Here is a 24,806-nt window from a genome sequence, read left to right as displayed (position 1 = left end):
ACTATTCCTTTTATGTAACATTCTAGAACAACTCTTCGGTGGGAAACAAGTTCAAAACAGTGGCTGCCTACGGAAGGTGCCACAGAGACTGAGTGGGAAAAGGCCTGAGGGAACTTTGTCACATGGTGATTACGTTCTGTATTTTGATAAGCATTTGAGTTACACAGGTGTATGCATTCTTGTGCATTTCACTGGAGGTAAATTTTGCCTAAAAACATTATAAACAAATAGCAAACCTTATTTAATGACACATATGCTGACATTTTTGAGCTACATTGATGTACACAACTTACAGTGTTCAGCATACAAATGTTGCACGTATTTTGTTATTTATACTTAGGATTTCATGGTTTTGATGCTATTGTAAATAGTATTGTTTTCTTAATAGCAAGTTCAAATTCACTGTTAATGCTATATGGAAATATAATTTAATTCTGTATTTTGGCCTTGTACCCTGCAACCTTGCAAAACTCACTTATTAGTTCTGGTAGCTTTGTGGTAGGTTTTAAAAGATTTTCTACATAGACAATCATGTTATCTGCAAATGAAGCTGGTTTTTACCTTCATTTCCATTGTGTATGCCTTTTCTAGGGGAAGGGGGGGCCTTACTGCACCATCTAGGACCTCTAGTACACTGTTTCGTAGAAGTGGTAAGTGTGGCTAGTGTTGCTTTGTTCCTAATCTTGCTCTATTAAGTTTGATGTGAGCTATACATTTTTCGTAGATGCCCTTTGGCAGATTGAGGAAGTTCCTTTTCATATCTAGTTTGCTGAGAACCTTTATCAGGAATGGATCCTGCATTTTTTTAAAAACACTTCATCTAGGGCACCTGGGAGGCTCAGTAGTTTAAAGCCTCTGCCTTCGGCTCAGGTCATGATCCCAGAGTCCTGGGATTGAGCCCCGCATCGGGCTCTCTGCTCAGCAGGGAGCCTACTTCCCTCTCTCTCTCTGCCTGCCTCTCTGCCTACTTGTGATCTCTCTCTCTGTCAAATAAATAAATAAAATCTTTAAAAAAAAACTTTGTCTATATCTACTGAAATGGTCCTATAGTTTTCTGTTTTACTCAACTGATATGGTGAATGATAATTGATTGATTTTTGAAATAAGAACCAGATAGCATTGCCAGATTAAATCCTACTTGGTCATGACATAGTATCTTTTTTATATGTTACTAGATTTGATTTGCAAATATTTTCTTAAGGATTTTTGTGTTTATGTTAATCAGAGATTTTAGTCTGGAGTTTTCTTATGTTGTCCTTGTCTGGTTTTCATGTCAATATGCCAGCCTTACCAAATACATTGGGAAGTGGCCCCTCCTCTTCCATCTTCAAGAAGAGTTTGCGTACAATTGGTATTATTTCTCCCTTAAGTGTTTAATAGAATGTATCATCAAAGCCATCAGGACCTGGAGTTTTCTTTGTGGAAAGATTTTAAACTACAAATTCCATTTCTTTACTAGATAGAGGTTATTTCAGTCACCTGTTTCTTCTTGAGTGAGCATTGCTAATTTGTCAAGAAATCTTTCTATTTCCTTCATGTTTTCAAATTTTAGGGATAAAGTTGTCACTTTCTTTAAAATACATCGAGAAGGTAAGATGGATTGGTGGATGCATAGAGGAGTGAATAGGGATGGGATGAGGTAGTTTTAGTTAAGTATTAATTGTTAAATCTAAGTGGTAGACTTATGGGTAATTGTATAAATTTGTTCAACTTTTATGTATGCCTGAAAATATTTATAATGAAATGTTGAAGCAAAGAGGAGAGGAAATATAAAATAATGGTTAAAGGGCACTGATGCGGGAATCAGACTGCCTGTGTTCAAACCCCCAGCTTTCCATCTGAAAAAAAAAAAAAAAACACAGGTAACAATACCTACTTCATAAGTTGGTTATGAGGATTAAATGATGAAACATGTGTAAAACCCTTAGAACAGTGACTACTGGATAGTAATCATCTTTGAAGTGTGAGTTATTTTCTCCTAAAATCAAGGGAGATTTTCGCTTAGCTTGAAATGCTTGCTGAAAGAAGGTCCTGCAGGTGGACAGTGGAGAAAGGGGGCTGAAGCTGGGAGAGAGGAGATGATGGCTTGCGGAAGTGGCAGCCCAGAGCTAGTAACTCCATAAGGGAAGGAGGTGAAAGCTGCAGGTTACAGTGGTTGGCAGCAGCAGGTGTGCCCACACCATGCCTCTCATTTTGTACTCTGAAGGAGGGGGGACACGTTGGGCTCCCAGTGCCTGTTAGACCAGCTCAGCAGGTCTGCTTAGACACTAGGCTTTCAGATGCATGGAGCCACTTCCTGCCCATTTCTACCCCTGCCACCTGACCACACATACATACAAACCCCAGACAGAGGGAAAACTGACAGTATGGGATAGGACACCCCAGTTCAAATGACCAGTTGTATGAGATAAGCTATAATAGGATCCCCACTTCATAGCCAGGGAAGCTGAGGCTCAGAGTGGTCAACCATCTAATAAGTGGCAAAGCCCAAACTTGGACATCATCATAGTAACTAACATTTGAGTAGCCACAGTGCACCAGGTACTAAGTTAGTCCTCAAAGCAGTCAGGAAATAGGTCCTGTTATTATGATGATCTGTCTGTGAAATAGCTGGGGGAAGTTGGCTAAAGAGCAGCTGGGTACTTGGCCTGACGTCACCCAGCTAGTGAAGGGCAGGTGTGGGATTTGAATCCATGTCCTCTAGCTTCAGAAACCAAGCTCCTCGTTGGGCTATACTGCCTCTCCATAAGCTGACAGAAAAAGCCCAGGCCTTCTCCAGCATGGTGGGATGCCTTCAGGCCATACAGCTTCCAAAGGGGGCGGCAGGCCATCCCCATCTGCAACAAGCCATGGGGATAACTCCCTTGTTGGTTCAAAGAGGGCAGGCAATTTATGGCAATCTAAGTGGCTCAAGGGAAAAAAAGGAAGGTGGTATGCTGAGGAGCTGAGAAGGAGGCTGTGAATTGGGACAGGACTTTGTTTGGTTTGGCCACTGCTATTTACTGAGCATTTTCCACAGGGCATGGACAGGAAATCCTGGCTCCCACTGTGACTGAATGAGTAATAGTGTCTTTGAGGGCAGAGACATCTCAGAAGGGCGTCAAGGCAGAGCCTGAAGTCTAACAAGTTGTCAGAGCTGCTCTAACATGACAGGTACAGGCAGGGACCACTCTGGTCTTGGGAAGGCTGTAAACCTCGTCTTTTCCATGGCTTCTAACATCTACAGCCCCCTACATGCTGAGTGCTATTAGGCATCCTCTGTGCACATCCCACTTTGTTCTCACTCCTGGGAAGCTGGCAAGGCTTGATAGCACAGTCTTTGCCAGATAGGAAGCTGAGGTTCAGAGAGGTGACATAACTTCCCTCATATAACACAGCTAATAAGTGTCTTGGCTGGTATGACTGACACCAAATATCTTACCCCAAAAAGGGAGTAAATTTTCATTTTTGTTATTGTTTTACTGGGGCAAAGGTAATACAACTTTGAACAGGACCAGTAATAGCATTAGAAAAAGAGGGAATTTGGAAGATCAGTGAGGTTTAGGAAGAATTGTGCATTCCTGAAGAGCTAAGCTCTGAGTTGCTAGATAGAGGGATGCTGAATGCAAAACTGGGGAGAATGTCAGAGGCAAATTTGCATCAGGTTTGGAGCTAGAGTAGGAAGGAAAGGTCATTTTTTTACAAATGGCACCTATAGCTTGGCTACAGGGTAAAGGATTGCTTTGGCAAAGCCCTTAAGGATAGAATGCCCTGGGCGCCTGGGTGGCTCAGTGGGTTAGGCCTCTGCCTTCGGCTCGGGTCATGATCTCGGGGTCCTGGGATCGAGCCCCGCGTCGGGCTCTCTGCTCAGCAGGGAGCCTGCTTCCCCCCCCTCTCTCTGCCTGCCTCTGCCTACTTGTGATCTCTCTCTGTCAAATGAATAAATAGAATATTTAAAAAAAAAAAGGATAGAATGCCCAGGGTAGAGCGTGTACTCCCATAATGTGGAGAATGTGGCACATGGCGATTATGCTCCCCAGAGATGAACCCGCTAGGCCCCTGCCAGTGGTGCTGGGAGGAGGAGGAGGAGGAGGGGGAGGAAGAGCCCGTGCAATACAGGGGTATGCGTGTCCTCTCCATCTGCCTCACCCTGGGAGAAGGTTGCGGCAGGAGCCTTGGGCCTCAAAGCTCCCTCAAGGGCCAGGGCTTCCAAGAAGATGCTTTCTATGTTAGAAGAGGCAAGAGGAGTGATCAGGTTCACCCGGCAGAACAAACAAAAAGACCTCCTTCACAAGGGCCAGAACAAACAGCAAACGTGCTAAACTGGTTTATAAGGTGGTTTGGGAGGGGAGTGGAGAAAGAGAGGGAAATGCAGTTTCTAGAGCACACGGTCCAGGTACCCGAGTGCTCTCTTTAGTCTCTGCATGCCCCCAGCACTTCACCAGGCCTCCTTACAAGAAAGGCAGCCCTCCAGGTACATGTTTCTCTAGCCCCTGTGCCAGAGTAGAAGAAACCAGTGGGGGGTGGGGCATGGCCAGGGACGGGCTCCTGCCCTCTTCACATTTTTGAGGCCATCTGGATACCTGTCTGCTCAGAGTTCCCTCACTTATCGGAATTTTGCCTTGCAGGAATTTCCTGGGGACAAATGGAAACCAATAACAGGAAACAGGAAGACCAGCCAGTTAGGGAGGTAAGTGATCACTCAGGGAGTTGGGGCGAGTTGGTGTCTCTGAGGCTTCTATAGAAATTGCTAAGATCTTGTGTTTGCTTAGTTTCCTTTGAGGAACCCGGCCTGGTGTCCATACCAAGAGCTTGGTACCATAGATGTAATCTAGCCTGCCCCCCAGGCAGCTGGGCTACAGACCACTAGGACACTTTGGAACATGGAGTAGTCAGGCATTATTGTAGGACATTGGGCCCACCAGCTCAGAGGCCTGCGGCAGGCCTGCCCAGGCACAAGGACATGTGGGAGCAGATCATGCTGAAATATAGATAAGAAGGCATAAACGATGCCCACCTTCCCAGCAGCCATTGGGCAATTGGAGAGAACAGAGAGGAGGTAAGACTGTCCAGCTACCACTGTGCCTTTGCCTCAGTTGTGGGAGGCACTTGTTTCTTGGGCTCAGCTATCATCTTTTTCTAGTACTCGCTGGGAACTTAATTAAGATCTGCTCCTGAAAGTCCAGGGGCAGGTAGTACTAATAATAGATTAAAATTCCTGGAAGAAGGCAGGGACATTTTTGCAAACGGCACATATGGCTTGGACTAGAAGGAAAAGAGTTTCTTGGGCAAAGCTTTTAAAAGAAAAAAAAATGCCCAGAGTAGAGTCTGCTCCTGTAATGTGGGGAACCTGGCACCTGAAACTCATGTTCCCCAGAGATGAGCCTGCCTGCCATAGGTGTCTATAAGGAGTGGACAGTTACTTTCTCTGGGCTGCTCTCCATCAGCCTGGCAGGACCCTCTTTTTTGTGAAACTCCTTAATATATTCTTTTAGCCAGTTCTTCTCCAAGCCAAATTATTCAAGACACCCCTAAATAATATTGATTCTTTAAGTGAAACTCTAGAAATGAAGGGGGAATAGGCAAGAATGCCCTTAGCCGTACCTATGTGGGGGCACTAAGGGAGAGGACTAGAATATGGGTCTCTTGACCCCTGAAGAGCCCAGGGTTCTTTCTGAGGGGGTCTACATTATCCCCTGTGATTTGGTGGGATATTCAGGAATAATTTGAGCTCTCTCTTGACTCCAAAGACTGAGAAACATATCAGTTTTCTGGTTGGCGATAAAAAAAAAAAGGGAAGAACCCAACATTTATGAATAATGTGTCAGTCACTGGGCTGGACCCTTTTTAACTCACAGTCTCATTTATTCTCCACAACAGTTCATTTTATTACCCATTTCATAGATGAGGTCCAGAGAGATTATGTAACTTAGCTGAGGTCCCACATCTAGTTAGCAATGGAGCCAGGATTGGGACCCAGGTTTGTCTGGCCCCAAAGTTTATGCTTTTCCCCTTAAAACTACATCAAGTAGGATCCCTAAGGAAACTTTTCAAAGGGATCCCTCAGCATATCTCAGAAGTCTGAGGCCTGTGCGGGGATATTATGAGACTCTATGGCTGATCAGATCCCCTGATCTGATCTGACTTTTAACATGTCCTTGGAGAGATCATTTCAGTCTGGTAGGTCTGCTGAGTTTCCCATATTAGACTGAAACCTTCGAGAGAGGAGACCTGGTATTGGCTGTAGACTTCTCCTCAGACTTCTCCTCTGTGCCTAACATAGTGCCTGACCCAGAGAATTTGGTCAAGAGGTATTTGTCATTGGCTTACCAACTGAAGAAACAGCCTCCTCCACCACTGAATGGGTGAAATGACACAAAAATAATAATGCTAACTAGCATTTCTTGAGCACAGTGCTGTATTATAGGCACCATTTAAAGCACTTCACAGATATTTACAGCTGACCCTTGAATGACACAGGTTTGAATCGCATGAGGCCATTTATCATGGGTTTTTTTCCAATGAACACAATACGGTACTATGAATATATTTTTGTTATGATTTTCTTAATAACATCTTCTTTTTCCCTAGCTTACATTATCATAAGAATATAGCATATAATACCTAGAACATACAAAATATGGGCTAATTAACCATGTTATCAGTAAGGCTTCCAATCCACAGTAACCTATTAACAGTTAAGTTTTTGCCAAGTCAAAATTTACACATGGATTTTCAACTGCATGGGAGAGGAGGGGTGGTGTCCCTACCCCGCCCCCCATTGTTCAAAAGTCAACTGTATTTATCATCATAACCCTAAGGGATAGTTATTATTAGACTCTCTGTTTGATGGAGAGAAGAAACTGAAGCATACACAGGTAAATTCATTTGCCTGAAGTTCCACAGGTCTGGTAAGTTGACTAGACCCAGGTAGTCTACTTATAGAGACACTAGACTAACCTACAGTGCCTCTCCATACTGGTTCTCTTACCAATCAGTCAGTGAAGGAAGAGGACTTTATTCAAAATCTAGTGTATGTACTGCCTTTTTCTAGGCAAGCAGAGGGAATGTTAGAGAAAGAGCATCAGGAAGCACAATGCCTGTCCACCCACAGCTTGAGCAAAGGAAGACTAACCCACACAAAGTTAAGTAGCAGTAATAATAAATTACCACTTACAAAACGACCTATGTGCTGCCAGCTAAGTTATACATATTATGTTATGTTTTATATGCCCCCCCACTCTGTCAGGTTGGTATTATTCTAACTACAGCAGTGGTTTTCAAACTTGAATGTGCTTTGGAAACATCTGGAGGGCTTGTTAAAACACAGACAGGTAGATTCCACCCCTGCCCCCACAACCCCTGCCAGTACTTATGGAGTGAAACTCAAAATTTGCTTTTTTTTCATTTTTCATTTTCATTTTCATTTTTAAATTTTACTATGTTATGTTAGTCACCATACAGTACATCATTAGTTTTGGAGGTACTGTTCCATGATTCATTGTTTGCATATAACACCCAGTGCTCCATGCAGTCCATGCCCTCCTTAATACCCACCACCAGGCTCACCCATCCCCCCAACCCCCTCCCCTCCAAAACCCTCAGTTTGATTCCCAGAGTCCATAGTCTCTCATGGTTCATCTCCCCCTCTGATATCACCCCTTTCATTTTTCGCTTCCGTCTCCTAATGTCCTCCATGCTATTCCTTACATTCCACATATGAGTGAAACCATATGATAATTGCCTTTCTCTGCTTGACTTATTTCACTTAGCATAATCCCTCCAGTTCCATCCATGTTGATGTAAATGGTGGGTATTCATCCTTTCTGATGGCTGAGTAATACTTCTTTGTATATAGGGACCACATCTTTATCCATTCATCTGTTGAAGGGCATCTCAGCTCCCCACCCCAATGATAGAGATGTAGTGGAAAAAAAGGGGGCACATGCACCCCAGTGTTCATAGCAGCAATGTCCACATGGCCAAACTCTGAAAGGAGCCAAAAAAAAAATTACATTTCTAACAAGCTCCACCAGGTGATGCTGACGCTGCTGGTCCTGGGGTCACACCCTGAGAACCACTGACTCGGATAAAGGACATGAGGTTCGGAGAAGTTATAGTAATTTAGTGAAGGTCTCACAGCTACTAAAGGGACAAACCAGGATTGAAACCCAGCTCTTGCTTAACTCAGATGAGTTGCCATAAGACGAAAAATGTCAAATAAGTGGTTCAAATAAGAAGCATCCGGCACGTGGTATGGGGCCAATACATGATAAATTGTTCTCTAAGTTTTTTGGAGGGTAAGGAAACTGAAGACTGGGACCTACAGGAGGAAAGGCCCAGAGGGGCTAAGCAGAGTATGTTGAAGAAATAAACTTAAGAGTTCTCGCCTTGGAATTAGTCTGTCTGGGTTCAAATCCAGATTCTTATTTTCTCTAGCTGTACGAACTTGGCAAGTGGCTGGTCCTCCTTTCCTCTCCCTGTCTCTCACACATATGTGCTCTGTCTCTGCCCCATCAGCTTCCTTATTTGTTTTTTTTTTTTTTAATTTTTATTTATTTATTTGACATAGAGAGATAACAAGAGAGAGAGCACAAGCAGGGGAGTGGCAGGCAGAGGGAGAGGGAGAAGAAGGCTCTCCACCGAGCAAGGGGCCTGATGAGGGGCTCAATCCCAGGACCCCGGGATCATGACCTGAACTGAAGACAGATGCTTAACTGACTGCGCAACCCAGGCACCCCAGTTTGCTTATTTGTAAACTGGGGTTAGAGTACCTACTTCCTCTGATTGTTGCTAGGATTAAATGACAAATATGCATAAAGCATTTAGAATAAAACCCAGTGCAGTAAACCTTCGGTAAATGGTAGTTGTGACAATATAGATGAAGAAGGGGGAGCAGTAGCAGGAGCAACAGCAGAGAAAAGGAATGAATAGTGAGGTTTGGACCAGGATAGGTAGGCCACAAATACAGAAGCTATTGAAGGTTATCAATAAGGTAAGTGATGTGATAATGATGTGGCACTTGAGGCAACTGGGCTGCCTTTGCAGCCTAGATAGGTTGAAGAAGAGCAGCTAGGGTCAATGATCCAGGCATGAATGAGTATGGCTCTGGATTGGGAACAGGAACAAAGCAGAAGAGCTAGATAAATATGTGTGATATTTGGGGGAGAAAATGTTTATTAGGAGAACTATATTACAGGAAATTAAAGACAGAAGAAAAAGTAGCCTTCATCCTACCACCCTAATACTCTGATTGTTTTCATTTCCCTACCAGCTTTTATCTATAGGTATAGAGACTTTTTCTGGCACAGTTATAATAACTATGTAGATGTGATTGTGTGTCCTGCTTCTTTTTCTTCCATCACTAAGCATCACTTGGTAAACAATTTTTCATGTTGATATACAGTCTTGTTCAATAGTTATGAATTTTAATGGCTGCATATTTCACCAGCTTAATGTGCTGTAATTTACTTAATCATTCTCAAATTGTTGGATAATTAGGTTGTTTCTAATTTCTTGCTATTATAAAGTAATGCTGCAGAAAAATTTCGAGTAGTTATAATCTTTTTGTCATTTTGAATTATCTCATTAAAAACAATTATCCAGAGTTGGGATTACTAGTTGAAACAATATGAACATTCTTTTTGTTCATGATAGATTTCACCAAACTGTTTCCCCAGGAGCCGTTTTACACTGACGTTAACAATATATAAGGATACTAGTTTCCCCAAAATCTTTCCATCTGTGGAAAATATTTCTAATGCAATAGGTATAAATGGCACCTAGGATAAATTTCACTGGCTTCCTTTGATTATTTTAGTTTGAAATGTTTTCATGTGTTTATTGAATATTTGCATTGTTTCTCACGTGAATTGTCTGTTCAAATGATTTGCTTACAAGTAAGTGACACCTTCTGAGGGAAAAGCACAGAGAACTGATGACTAGAAGTTGGGACAGAAAGGAAATAAGTCAAGAATAATTCTGAGCTCCAGATGACCCAGAGAAAGTTATTGACAGAGCTGGGGCAGGTGAGAAAGGGGAGCTAGCTTGGTGCAGATGATAAATTTGAGTTGGGACATGATAAATTTGAAGTTAGTGAGGAAGACAAGTGGATTCTTTGGAGGAGGTTTGTTGATAAGCCAGTCAGGGGGTAGGATGAGGAAGAAAACCTAGCAAAGGAAAATGAAGGGGCAAGCAGCCAATGTGGCCAGTACACCATGACAGAGGGTAAGGAGAAGACCGCTATTGGCTTTGACAATTTAGAATTGCAAGTGACCCTCAGGAAAACAAGTGTAGTAAAGTGGTGGGCCTGGAAAGTACAAAGCATGATGGTCTGTAAGGGGAATTCCTAGAAAAGAAATACACAGAGCTTTACACATCACGAGTTCACCTGTTTTTAGTGTGGAATTCAATGAGTTTTGGTAAATTTACAGCACTGTGCAATCATCACCATAATCCAATTTTTTTTTACCATTTTAACTTCATAATTTACCTTTATTTCTGAATTTTATTTCTATTACACAGTCTCAAGAAAATTCATATATGTAAGACCCTGCTAATTATATCAGTCATTTTATAGCTTATATTTAAATTTCAATATATTCTTTAACTTATTCAGATCCATTGAAAAAATAGTAGGAATATGTATGAATATACAGGTGTGTGTGTGTGTGTGTGTGTGTGTGTGTGTGTGTGTGTGTATACATATATTAATGGCTAACAACTGAGCATAGTCTTCGATTAGATACCAGTTTAATTTTATCAGTAAGTTTCTAAACCAACTTAAATCGTTTGTTGGTAGAAAATCTTGAAATGTATCTTGCAACTTTATGAGATAAATAAAAATTTCCTTGTAAAGATATGAGGAAGTCTAATTACCAGTTACTGTTAATAGTTGATAACAATTTCCAAATAGTCAAATTTATCTTGCTTTGCTCATCAAACCTATAATTTAATTTGTACTTCTGTTCGGTCACTTGACTGATCCAAAGTTGTAATATGGTATCACAAGCAGACATTTTTAATTTAAATATTTAGGCCTATTTCAAAGTCAGATAACAAAGCACCCTAAACTCACAATTATGATTAACATGATAGGCCATACAATATTATAATAGTAAGGTACCTTTGTATTTACTTATTACCTACAATTGATGACTTCTAGGACCATGAGTATATATGGCAAGCAGTTATATCCACTTAGTCCCTGGTCTGTGAGTGTAGAACACATGTTCCTAATAACTGTGCTTGTCTGTAAAATATTTTATGAAGGGATATTAATAGTCTTCAGTTTTTAAAAGGACCAGATCAGACCTATAAACCATAATCCAATTTTAAGACCTATCCATCTCCCTAAAAAGATCCCTTGTGCCCGTTTGCAGTCATTCCCCATTCCCACCCACAACCTGAAGCAAGCCAAACATATTTTGGTTCCTGTGGATTTGCCTATTCGGTACATTTCCTACAAGTGGAATGAGACAATATGAAGGCTTCTGTGTGTGGCCTCTTTCATTTCTCATGCTTTAGTGGTCCATTGTGTTGTAGCATGTATCAGTACTTCATGTCTTTTCTTTGCCAAATAATATTCTACTGTATGGATATAACACTTTCTATTTATCCATCCATCTATTGGAGGACATTTGGGTTGTTTTCACTTTTTAACTATTTTAACTATTTAACTATTCACTTTTTAACTATTTTTAACTATTTCACTTTTTAACTATTGTGAATAACGCTGTTTTGACCATTTGTGTACAGTTTCTGTGTGGACATGTTTTCAGTTCTCTTGGGTATATACTTAAAAGGTGGAATTTGGGGGACATATGGAAATTCTATTAACTTTCTGAGGAACAGCCTGTTCCTCAAAGTGGCTGTACCATTTCACATTTCCACAAGCAACATAGGAAGGTTTCAGTTTCCTTTCATTAGTTTAATTCTATTTTTTAAGATTTATTTATTTATTTGTGAGAGAGAGAGAGAGAGTTGGAAGAGGGAGAGAGCACAAGCAGGGGGAGCAGCAGAGGGAGAGGGAGAAGCAGGCTCCCCACCAAGCAGGGAACCCAATGTGGGGCTTGGATTCAGGATCCCGGGGTCATGGCCTGAGCCAAAGGCAGACACTTCACCAACTGAGCCACCCAGGCATTTCTCCTTTCATTAATTTTAATACAATGATTATGTGTTAGTGTTACTGTGTCATTAGAAAAATATTTTAAAAGAAGAACTTTAAAAATATAGTTGAACATTTAAAAATATCTTAAAAGAAGAAATTGGCTGGTGAGAGGGAGAGAAATGGAGTGGTAATTAGAGGGAGCAGTAATGTTTAAGTTGATGGTTCTCCAAATGTGGTCCCAGGACCTGCAACCTCAGTATCACCTCTGAACTTGTTGGGGATGCAATTCCTCAGGCCCCACTCAGACCTACTGAATCAGAAACCCAGGATGGGGCTTGCAATCTGTGTTTTTAACAAGCCCTCCAAGTGATTCTGATGCAAGCTAATTTTGAGAACCACGGGTTTAAGTACAGGTTTGGTCAGGATTCGGGAAACCAGTTTAAATTTAAAAACAGAAAAGAGAGGTCAATGGAAAGAAAAAGAGTATTGATGCTTAAGATGGATGACAGTTTTATGACCTCAGGGAAGATGAAAAGGTCAAGGGCAGAGATTACATTTAAGAGGAGAAATCTTTTTTTTAAGGTTTTATTTATTTGATGGATAGAGAGAGATCAGAAGTGAACAGAGAGGCAGGCAGAGAGAGAGGGGGAAGCAGGCCCCCTGCTGAGCAGAGAGCCTGATGCAGGGCTCAATCCCAGGACCCTGAGATCATGACCTGAGCTGAAGGCTGAGGCTTAACCCACTGAGCCACCCAGGTATCCCTAAGAGGAGAAATCTTGACGAGTTTCTGCTCACCTTCCCTTCCAATCCTCCCCCACATTTTTAACATTTCTTATGTCAATTCTGTCACAGTTGGAATGATGGGTGTAGGTGGGAGAATCAAATGTATATTCTTGAGCCACTCTTTTTGCCTGGAAGCCTGCAATGAATTTTAATTCCAGGTAGTTACTCTCTTGGTTGTCTCCTCCACTGTTATTTGGTTTGTGTGCAGAGAATGCAAATGCATTATAATATTAGCAGGAGGGGAAAAAAGTGGTGAGTAGATCTGCCAGGAGGAAAATCTATATGCATAAGTGATGTATTTAAAAGCCGAAAGAAAGTATTTTCTAGATTATCTCTTTTGGTTTTCTGTACCTGTGATTGCTTCCTGTGATCCTTTCCATTTCTCTACTTGGCACAGAGCTTTAGAATGTGTAGAGCACTTTTATATACATGGCTACAGTTAATCCTCACAACAACCCTATGCAGTTGAGCTTGATTTTTCCCATTTCACTGATAAGGAAGATGAGACTCAGGAGAGGCAGTGCTGTACTATTATTAACAACAACAACAAAAGGTATAATACCTAACATTTATGAAGTGTTTATTATGTATCAGGCACTGCTATAAGCATTTCAGATAAATTATTTATGATTTATCATGACCCCACAAAACAGTTACCATTAATTGACCTACTTTTACAGATGAGGGAACTTACAGATAGATGAAAGTCATTTGCCTAAGGTCCAAGAGGCGCTGGATTCCAGAGCCCTTTGCTTCTGGGATTATAAAGCAAGTACGTGACAAAACTAGACTACTACCCAGGTTTTTCAGTTCTCTGCCTCGGGCTTTCTTGTTTCCTTTTATCAAACCACACCATGAGCAGAGTGTGGAATATCCAGTACACATTTCTTATTTGCTGATTGAGTGAAAGAAAATGGATAATTCAGAATTGAATTTCATTGTATTAGGAAGAGTACACTTTTCAGGAAGGCTTTGCCACCCAAGAAGAATGCAGTCTTCTGAGGCATGGAAGGATTTTTCAAAAGTGTGACAAAGTGAATTTAAATACTTAGGTATTAATGTAATCCTGGGCTCACAAAACTTATTCCAGGAAAATTATAAAACTCTAATGGGAGAAATAAAGACCAGAATAAATGCATAGCTCTACTCTGCTTCAATTTGGAGAGACTAAATATAGCAATGATTACAGTACTCCCTAAGTTAATGTATAGATGTGATGTACTACCGATTAGAGTCATGGTGGGATGCTTTATAGAACTTGTAAAAATCCTAGTGAAATTTATCTGGAAGAATAAGTGGGCAAGAATTCCAAATAATACATTTGTTTAAAAAGGCAATGGCTGTAGACTTACCCTATTAGATTTAAAGCCTGTCATAAGGTGACAATTATCAAAACCGTATGATAGGGGGTTGAATTTTTCAAAAACAGTGAATTTTTTTTTATAAAAAGAGATTCTAGGAATAGATTTAAGCTATTCTAAGAATATAGAGTACACTGGAAACATCCCTGAACTGGGGAAAGCAATCATTCTTTCTTTAATAAATGTTGGAATCTTAGGTATCAATATGGAGAATAATTAACTTAGATCCATAGCATGTTGAATACTCTGTAGTAAATCCCAGAAAGCAGACAGTGGAATAGCAGATTTGTTTCAACTATGAATAGAAGATAAATTTGTGTCTGTTAAATGGAAGATATCATCAGAGACAAGATGGATGATTTTAAATATATAAAAGTTGGGAGGAAAACCTTTGTACAACAAAATATAATAAAAAGCTAAACAACAGAATGAGGCAAATGTCTGGGGTCAGCATCACTGATAACAGTTGACTGTCCAAAAAATATAAAGAATGGATATAGATATAGAAGGTCAGCTTTCAGATTTGGCTTCAAAAAAGGCAAGGAAACTGAGCAGGCAATTTACAGGTGAGAAACTCAAGGTGGTAAAATCACTGCATGGAAAAGTACAGTCTTACTAGCAATTAAAGAAATGTAAGCAGAAACAACTCCCACGTATCATGACCTGCTTTTTTTTTTTTTTAAGATTTTATTTATTTATTTATTTGACAGACAGATCACAAGTAGGCAGAGAGGCAGGCAGAGAGAGAGGAGGAAGCAGGCTCCCCGCTGAGCAGAGAGCCCGATGCGGGGCTCGATCCCAGGACGCTGGGATCATGACCTGAGCTGAAGGCAGCGGCTTCAACCCACTGAGCCACCCAGGCGCCCCATGACCTGCTTTTTAAACTATCAACAATTAATGGAAATGATCAACAAATTATAAAACCCTATCTTGACAAGGCTGTGAGGAAACCATTCCTGGGAGCAACATAAAATTGGCTCAGTTTTCTTGGAGGATAACCTAGAAATATGTGACAAGAGTTACAAAACTGTTCACACCCTTTGACCCAGAAGACCCTGAAGGAAATAACCTAAAAAAGGAAAAAAAAATGATTTGTTTAAAGATGTTCTTAGTAGTGCTATTTATGATCATGGAAAAGATTTACCCATCAAATAGATCATCATGATGGAAACAGAATACAGCTATTAACAATGACAGGTATTAAAATATTGGGTCTTGCACAGAAACGAGTATTTGTAATAATATTAACCCCAGAAAGGCTAAATCCTAAATCACATGTTGAATGTTGAATCTGATAGTAGCCACATACAAAGAAAACTCAGAAAGGCAGCTAGTAAGCTGTAAATAGCTGGAGTTGAATACACAAGGTGTTTTGGGGGCACATGTCAAGTTGCTGGAATTGATAATAAAAAAAAGGAAATCTAGGGAAGAGGATTGATTGGTTTGATTTAGGTCCAGCAAGTTAGAGATCAAGGGCTTTGGAAAAATCTACATACTGATAAGAGAGTGTTACTTACCAGGCATGCTTGATCTCACTGTTAACTAGAATTTATTTGCTAGAACTCTCAATCAACCAGCACATCTACATATTTAAGTCTGTGAGAACTTTGACATTCCTAGGGGTGTACATCACTAGACCTTTTCAAATTTCCAAATCTGTCGCTACCACTGCAACATAGCACCTCCCCACCCCCACCAATAAACACTGTATTATCTAGCTCAGAATCATCACTTTCTTTTTTTTTATTTATTTATTTGACAGACAGAGATCACAAGCAGGCAGAGAGGCAGGCAGAGAGAGAGGAGGAAGCAGGCTCCCTGCTGAGCAGAGAGCCCAACACGGGACTCGATCCCAGGACCCTGGGATCATGACCTGAGCCGAAGGCAGAGGCTTTAACCCACTGAGCCACCCAGGCACCCCGAATCATCACTTTCTTAAGACGGTTCCATCACTTCCATCACCAACACTAGCTTGTAGATAGTTTGCGCTTTGGTGCCATTATTCATAAAGAAGCATATTTTCTCTCTGCCACGGTTACTGCATCTGTGTACCTTGTCAGCAACTAGAGACCGATCAAACCGCGTTGAGAGATGGCAGGCAGTGCCAAGCAGTTGACGAGGCTTCCTCCTTTGCTGGGCACCTTGTCCTATCAACCAGTATTGTGATGCTTTGGAAGTCAAATACATACCCCTTGCAAAATGACCAGTTGCTACACTTCGTGGATCTTTAGGGTTACTCTCAAAGGTTTAAAAGCTTAAATGTTAAGTACATGCGGCCAGGAGAACTACTCTACAATGATAATTGAGCAACAAGAATGCCATTTAAACCATCTGAGACAGAATCATGTTCTTTATAACTTTGGTATTAAGTCTTTCCCATTGTATGCTAGGTCTTTGAAAGTCATTACATTAATATCTGGTATACATGAGGACTCAAATAGACAGCACATCCTCTCTTTCCCTGACCCATCCATTGCTTAACCATGGTGGGGCACCAAATTTCCTTGAATAACATCAGGATTCCCAGAACTTTTTGGAACTCCAGTATTCCCATAATTTTATTTTGTAAATCTTCATCCCAGTTGTCACATGGATGGTATGTATATAGTTAATTAAATGAATTTTGTTTTGAGAATTTTTTTAATGGCTTTATACCTCTTAAGATACCCCGATGAGTTGGGAACCTGGTAGGTAACGACTGATTAGAGCAGTAGAGCCCAAAGTGTGATCCTGGACGAGCAGTACCATCATCATCTGGGAAATTGTTAGAAATAACAATTCTCCACCCTGTCCCAGACCTACTAAATCAGAAATTCTGAGGACAGGACTCAGCAACCTGTGTTTTAATAAGCCCTCCATATGGTTCTGATGCATGCCCAGGTTGCATTACCTCTGGATAGCAGCAAATAGAGCCTTAATAACCTTGGCCAGCCCGATCCTCAGCTGAATTATTCTTGTGTCAGACCCTCCAGGTCCCCTGACAGTGTGTTATTTACTCCTAAAATGTCTTCTATTAAGTCTCTTGAGAAGGGTATTCAAACACTGAAGAGGCAGCATGTTGCGCGGACAAAAGTGTGGGTGTTGGAGTCAGATGGACCTTAGCTGGAAATTTTGGCCACTATTCCCTTTGTGTTCTCCAGTTGTTTAACCTCCCTGAGCCTCATTTCTAATACGGCTGAGAGAATACCCACTCCAGAAGATTGTCTCAAGAGTTAAATCAAAGCAGGTCTGTCAACTGTCCAGCCCTGTGCCTGATGGACTCTCAGTAAACATAAGACCGATTGTTACCATCCCTTATTGCCATGTCCATGACACTATGTAAAATCCAGAGGAGTAATGGGAAGAGCTTCTTGGAAATTCCAAGTTGGGGCCATTGGAGAGGGGAAGCAAGGCTTTACCCAGGACAGCCCCAATAAAGCAAGGATTTCTCTGATCTCTTCAAAGGACACTTGGCACCAGCCTGCAGTGGCAAGTCTTGCCTCTTGCATTTTTCATTGCCAGACTAATTGTTCCTTACTTGAAGTTCTGTAGACCCAGAGGCAGGGAAGGGTGGCAACAACAATCCTTCTGGGCCCTTGTCCCCTCCCAATGTAAGCCTCCTTGTGTCTCACTTCCTGGATCTTGCAAATATTTCCTTCAGCAATAACCTGGGAGTGGCTGTTTCTCTTGGAGCAGTCTTATCTTTTGGCTGCTGAGAAAAGGGAAAGGGGAGAGGGGCTGGACATGTGCACCCTTGCTGCTGAGATCCTGGAATACTAAGCTATTGTGGTGAGTTTAAAAGTAAAATTTCCAAACAAGAAAACTTCAGAAAAGTGGAGGAAGAGGCAGGAGAAGATTTTTTTTTCATCCTCTGCAAATATTAGTTTTCATTTTCAATCACTATTGGGCCAAGAAATATATATATATTAACAAAAGGAGAAAATCTATTCATCAGAAGAAAATGTAACCTGTGCCAAGAGGAAAAGAGAACAACAGCCCAGGACTTGGCAGGCAATTCGCTTTTGTTTTTGAGATGTAGTCTTCTTACTGGTGTCAACAAAGCCCTTTCTTACACTTAGGTTTCATGCTTCCATGCAAAGAGCTAATGTCTCCATGGACACCTGGGGACGACTGCAGTGTGAGTACCTTTTGACTCACTTTAGGAGTCCTCGCTCTAGTGGGATTGCCCATTGGGGTCAGATAAGGCAAGTTCCAGCCTAGATACAAGGGCTTCTTACTAGCTGGGAAAGTGATTTACCACCTCTGCTTTTCCAAAAGATGTTATTTATTTATTTGAGAGAGAGAGAGTGCAAGCAGTGGCGGGGGGAGCAGAGGGAGAGAGAAGCAGACTTCCTGCTCAGCAGGGAGCCCAATGACATGGGGCTGGATTCCCAGGACTCTAGAATCATGACCTGAACTGAAGGCGGACACTTTACCGACTGAGCCACCCAGGCACCCCTGAATTACCCCCTTTTAAGTTTCAGGATTCTTACATGTCCACTGGCAATGATGGCACCAACTTTGATGGGTTGATGTGAAGATTAATAGAAATACATACACGAAAGTGCATAAAGCAGTGCCTAATACACACTAGGAAGTAAGAAACCATAGCTCATCTCCCTTAATGAAACTCCTTATCCTTTACTCCATCCACTCCACTTGGTCCCAAAGTAGAGTTGTAGATTTCTGTGCATATAGACAGCTTGAGCCCTTGGAAAATAGGACTGTTAGGAAGCCAGTAACCTTCATTTGAGCCTGACACACTTCAGTGGAAGCCTTCCATTCCTCAGGTTGCTTCAGCTGTAGTGCCTCAAGGAAGGGACTGTGTCAGTTTTGCTCCCCCTTTGATCTGGCCACCTTGGACAGTAAAATATTCAATTGCTGCGTGGAAGGACTTGCACACACACTGACACAGCTGATCCCATTGAAGGTTCTCCTTTCTCTTTGCGGAGTCATGCCCACTTCTTCTCCCCTGATACAAGTGATTCTGCAAGGCTCAGGCTGGCCCTACACAGGCCATGTAAGTGGGGAGAGGTAGTACTTTAAAATTGGGATTGATGGGGGGCCTGAGTGGCTCAGTCAGTTAAGCATCTGCCTTAGGCTCAGGTCATGATCCCAGGGTCCTGGGATCAAACCCCACATCAAACTCCTTACTCAATGGGGAGCCAGCTTCTTCTCCCTCTGCCTGCCTCTCTCCCTGCTCGTGCTCTTTCTCTCTGTCAAATAAATAAAATCTAAAAAAAAAAAAATGTTTCTTTAAAAAATCATAAAAACTGAAATAAAATTAGGAGTGTTGCAGAGAATAGCAATTTCCAGGTTGCCTTGTCAGAGCACAATGCCCCCAGGTAAGGTTACAGTGCCATGAATTAGGACATCAAATATCTAGAAGGGCGTGTTTGTTTCTTCCAACTGATTCTGGAGTTGTCCACCTATAGGTAAATCCTGTAAGGCTGACATAAGTGGTTAGTACCTGAACAAGGCAACTTAGAATATCGAATCCTTTTGATTTTCACACTGCTCTGAAACCTCAACTTGGTTTTTTTTGGGTTTTTTTTGTTTTTTTGTTTTTTTAATTATCTGTCCCTTTTAAGGAAATGAGCAGAGTGAGTAAATGAGCCCAGAGTTAAAATCCTTGGTTAGCTTGGGCCTCCTAGCTAGGTACCCAGGTGGCTGAGCTGAGACCCGAGATCTCCCGGTTTCTTGGGTGTTGAGCAGAGCTGAATATTAACTAGGGGACAGTACAGTCCAACTCCTTTGGTGAGAACAAGGAGCAAGGCCAAAGCATACAGCAGTGAAGGTTGTACACTGCACAACTGGCACAACCATATGCAGTGGCTCTGAGTAAGGGACTCTGTTCTAACAATAAACATAGTTCTGTCATCTGTCATTATTAATCACCTTTCCATGTACCCAGCATTGCTGCTAGGTCCTTTTTATACAGGTTATCCTCACAACGGTGTTGTAAGATAAATATTTTCCTGAAACTGAGATAAATTAAATGCTGCCTGCAAGGTCATGCAGCTTTTGGGTTATGGAGCCCGATTCTACATTTTTACTTGAATGCAGACCCAAGTCTTTCTGACACTGGGTTCTTTCCACTCTACTCTCTTGCCTTGCCTTTCCTGTGCTCTGGTGAGGGAAGAGGAAAGTGTGGTAAATTTGAGTACTCTTGTCACCCCAGTTGCAGGACATCCGCCCAGGGAGGGCCTTTGGAGACCTTGCTGTCATCACCTGCATTTCATAATGCAGCTAGACTGGAGATGAAGGCAGAGAAGCGAGAGAGGCAGGGAAAGAAGGTGGGAAGCTGTGTGGTGATGGGTGGAAGACAGGCTGAATAGATGGGAAGCAAACCTAACTGGAACAAAGAACTCTGTCCCCCAAACTCCATCCCAAACTGTAGCCCTCCCATCATTTTCACCCTGGACCCTTGTTTCCATAGTATGGTCCCAGAACCACTTGTATTAGAATCCTTTGGGGTCAGTTGTTAAAAATGCAGATTCCCAGGCATCACCACAGAGGTACTAATTCCCAATTTCTGGGGGGGAGGCTCACCAATTTGCATTTTCAACAACCACTCTGGGTAATTTCACTCAAGAGCCATTTTGATTAGAAACAACTCTCCCAGACCAGTGTTTTCCAACTTTTTTGGATCATGCACCCTCTTCAGAAGGAATTTGGAGCATGCACTTTCAGTATATGTTGGTAGTTTATTAATAAATCCCTTATATGTACTAATTTCCTAATATTTATATTTTTAAATGCAAAAAAATGGTGACATTTTTGCAATAGTGTTCTTAGATGAGACTGGTTTCTCGTTTGTCTTTATGTATATTCTAGTTGTTGGGTTTTGGTATTGACATTATGCAGGATTATTTTCTTTTCCCCCAATAGATTCCAGAGTCTAGGAAGTGTAAATAGCATCGAGGTTGTCTTTCCCTTGAAGGTTGGTAGAATTAACACAAGATCATGTGAGTGTGCTATCTTTTTTTTGTCAAATTTATCAACATAGTTTCCTATGATAACAGGTGCATTTAAATATTTCCATTCTTCTGCAATCGGTCTTGGTAACTTTTAATTTCCTAGAAAAACATCCTCAGTTTCTAACTTGTTTTCATAGAGTAGAGCAAAGTATTCTCTTACTCTTTTCATTAACTCTGCAACTGTGGTTATTTCTCCATTTCTAATTTTGTGCTTTTGGGGTTTTTAATTAGATTAACAAGTGGTTTATCTTGTTTATTGTTTTATATTTTCTTTTGAAGTAGTAGCTTTTGGCTTTAATTATTAATTCTATCACTTGTTTTCCAGTGTATTAATTTCTGCCATTAGTTTTCTTTCTGCTTTGCTTAGGTTTATTTTTGTGGCTGTTTTCTTGACATCTTTTGTTCAATGCTTAATTCATTGATCTTAATTTGTTCTTATGTACTAATGTAAGCATTGAAGACTACAGATTTTCCTGTGACCACTGCTTTATTCAGTCAAATTTTCTAGCTTCTGATATTTCATTGTAATTTTTTAGGTATTCTTCAACTTCAGATCAGATCCCTTCTTTGACTATATTGCGGGATATTTTCTTCCCTTTTATTTTCTATGTACTAGAAGCTTTTGTCTTTCATTTTTGTTACTAATTTCTTGTGTTGTTATGTTGTCATTAGGCACCATTATTTGTACTTCTTTCATTTTGGGCTTAATATGGAGTCAATTTAAGAATGAACAGTTCAGGGGCACCTGGGTGGCTCAGTGGGTTAAAGCCTCTGCCTTCAGCTCAGGTCATGATCCCAGAATCCTGGGATCGAGTCCCACATTGGGCTCTCTGCTCAGCGGGGAGCCTGCTTCCTTCCCTCTCTCTCTCTGCCTGCCTCTCTGCCTACTTGTGATCTGTCTGTCAAATAAATAAATAAAATCTTAAAAAAAAAAAAAACGAAACGTTCAATGGACCCTTGAAAATAGAAAATTTAAGTGTTCCCATTATCTTAGTTTTGACTGTCATATCTGTCATCAGCTGAAACAGCCTCATAGTTCATTGCTCCCTTTTCTACCTTTGCATTTCCTATGGCTTTGCTTTATGAATTTTGATGCTATGTTGTTTGACACATAAAGATTTAGGGTAGTTAGATCTTAATCATGTGTTCTAACCACTAATTTACAGTACCCCTCTTTGTCTTATTATTTGATTTTTGCCTTTAATTCTACTTTGTAGGTAGCTCAGTGTGTTAAGTGTCTGCCTTTAGCTCAGGTCATGATCTTGGGGTCCTGGGATCAAATCCCACATCCAGCTTCTTGCTCAGTGGGTCCTCTCCCTCCACCCCACTTGTGCTCTCTCTCTCTGACAAATAAAATCTTTAAAAAAATAATTCTACTCTGTTATGATATGAATATCATGGTTGTTCGGGTTTTTTTTTCATTTTTGGCATGAATCCATTTATTTTATGGAAGTACACTTGATACACAAAGTTACATTAGCTTCAGGTATACAACATAGTGATTTGAGAAGTCTATACATTATTCTGTGCTCACAAGTGTAACTGGAGCCCTATATCTCCCACTCCCCTTCACCCCTTTCGCCCATCCCCTCTCCCCCGACGTGTACCTGTCTGGCTACCATCAGACTGTTTTCTGCACTTATGGGTCAGTTCCTGCTTTTTATTTATTTGTTCATTTTGTTTTTTAGATTCCACATATGAGTGAGATTATATGGTATTTATCTTTCTCTATCTGACTTATTTCACTTAGCATGATACCCTCCAGGTCCATCTGTATTGTTGCAAATGGCAAGATCTCACCCTCTTTTATGGATGAGTAATATCCCTGTGTGTGTGTGTGTGTGTGTGTGTGTGTGTGTGTACCATCTTTTATCCATTCATCTTCTTTATCCATTCATCTGTTGACAACACTTGGGTTGCTTCCATATCTTGGCTATTTTAAATAAAGCTGCAGTGAACATGGAGGTGCAGATATCTTTTCAAATTAGTGTCTTCGTTTTCTTTGGGTAAGTACCCAATGGAATTTATGGATCATATGATATTTCTATTCATTAATTCATTTATTAAACAAAATTTATTAAATGCCTACTGTGTGCCAGGCACTAGATACTAAATAAATGAGACATATAAGATCCCTACCCTCATGGGGCTTACATTTTAGTTAGAGAGTGGAGCACGAAATAAACAGGTAAAAGTAGGTATGTGATATAATGTTAAGTGGGGATGTGTGTTCTGCGAAAGAACACAAAAGAAAAAGGATAGAAAAAGGATAGAACACAAAAGAAAGAAGGATAAGCCATCTCTGGTTTAGATAAGGAGGTCAGGAAAGTCCTCTGCCTGATAGCATTTGTCAACTTTTTACTCTCTACTCACCACCTTGTTTGTTTGTTTCCTGCTGGAGAAAATGCCAGATGGAACACTTTGCACACAAGGAGGAACTTAAACTTTTAAGGAACTATAGGCGGGCAAAGACCCAAATAAGAAGGGATAGTGGATGGACGTGTGAAGGTGAATTTCTAATGCATGTGAGTGATGAGCTAGCCACAATGGGGACTGGAGATGAGTTCACTGAATGAGATTTGGTTCTTCATTCTCTCTGAGTTTGGCTACCGTTATGTGTATGGTTATTTTTTAAAGAAATATTCTCAGTCTTTAGTATGACTATTGAATGGGTATTCTGTCTGATGATTTAATTGAACTTCTGGAATTTCCTGTCACTAGGCAGTACTTAGCATGATGCTGATTGCTCACAGGCTACAGCAGGAAACCAGATCTTCTGGTTTAGAGGCTTAACTCTTTATACTCTGAGACTAAAGAGCTGTCCTTTGTCTTTGGTCACTCTTTATTATACAGAAGCTTGACTTTTTATGCATATTTTTATACTTATTTAAATCAGCCTGGACTTCTTTCTTTGGATATTTTTTCAATTGCTTATAAGATGAGAATCTCATTTTGCCTCACAGGTGATGGTCTTTTTAATCTGTTTATACTTTTTTTTCTTATAAACAGAATATATATACATATATACACATATAACACGTACATTAAAATACACACACACACACACACACACACACACCCTTAACTCTTGAATCTGGAATTTATTTTGGTACATAATAGAGGGTGCAGCCCCAAATATTGCTGTTCTGCAGTTATCTCAAAAAAAAATTTTTAAGACAGTATTTCATTTAAAGATTTTATTTATTTATTTAAGATAGAGCAAGAGTGAGAGAGAGAGCACAAGCAGGGGGAACAGCAGGCAGAGAGAGAAGTAGGCTCTCCACTGAGCAGGGAGTTCAATGCAGGGCTCGATCCTCGGACTCTGAGATCATGACCTGACTCAAAGGTAGATGCTCAACCGACTGAGCCACACAAGCACCCCTCCAAAAAAATTTTCCTAAGGAATCATTCTTTATCTCCTTCTTATAGAAGGTGAATTAAATACAGTGTTTTTATAGATCGATGTGTTTCTGGAGTTTCCATTCTGTTCTATTAATCAGTAACACACTGTTTTAATTATAATTGCTTTATAATATACCTAATCCCTCACCCCCATTTCTTCTGTAGCAAAATACTTCTCAATATTATATCTTACTTTAAGTTTCAAGTTAATAA

General features: G+C 40.8%; 1 protein-coding gene across 1 annotated transcript in view; it reads left to right on the top strand.

The window, feature by feature from the left end:
- SHROOM4 (shroom family member 4) overlaps window positions 1-24,806 on the top strand; it is a gene marked incomplete at its 5' end in the record, with an annotated part of 223,651 nt that overhangs the window by 180,136 nt on the left and 18,709 nt on the right. The window contains one exon of the mRNA XM_080795280.1: window positions 4,608-4,669. Coding sequence (XP_080651406.1) covers window positions 4,608-4,669 — 62 coding nt within the window. The remainder of the gene's footprint in view (window positions 1-4,607; window positions 4,670-24,806) is intronic.

The sequence above is a fragment of the Martes martes genome (genome assembly GCF_963455335.1).
Source record: "Martes martes genome assembly, chromosome: X".
In the NCBI taxonomy this organism is placed as follows: Eukaryota; Metazoa; Chordata; class Mammalia; order Carnivora; family Mustelidae; genus Martes; species Martes martes.
Note: the sequence above shows the minus strand (reverse complement) of the source record. Positions and strands in the feature narration are given on the sequence as shown.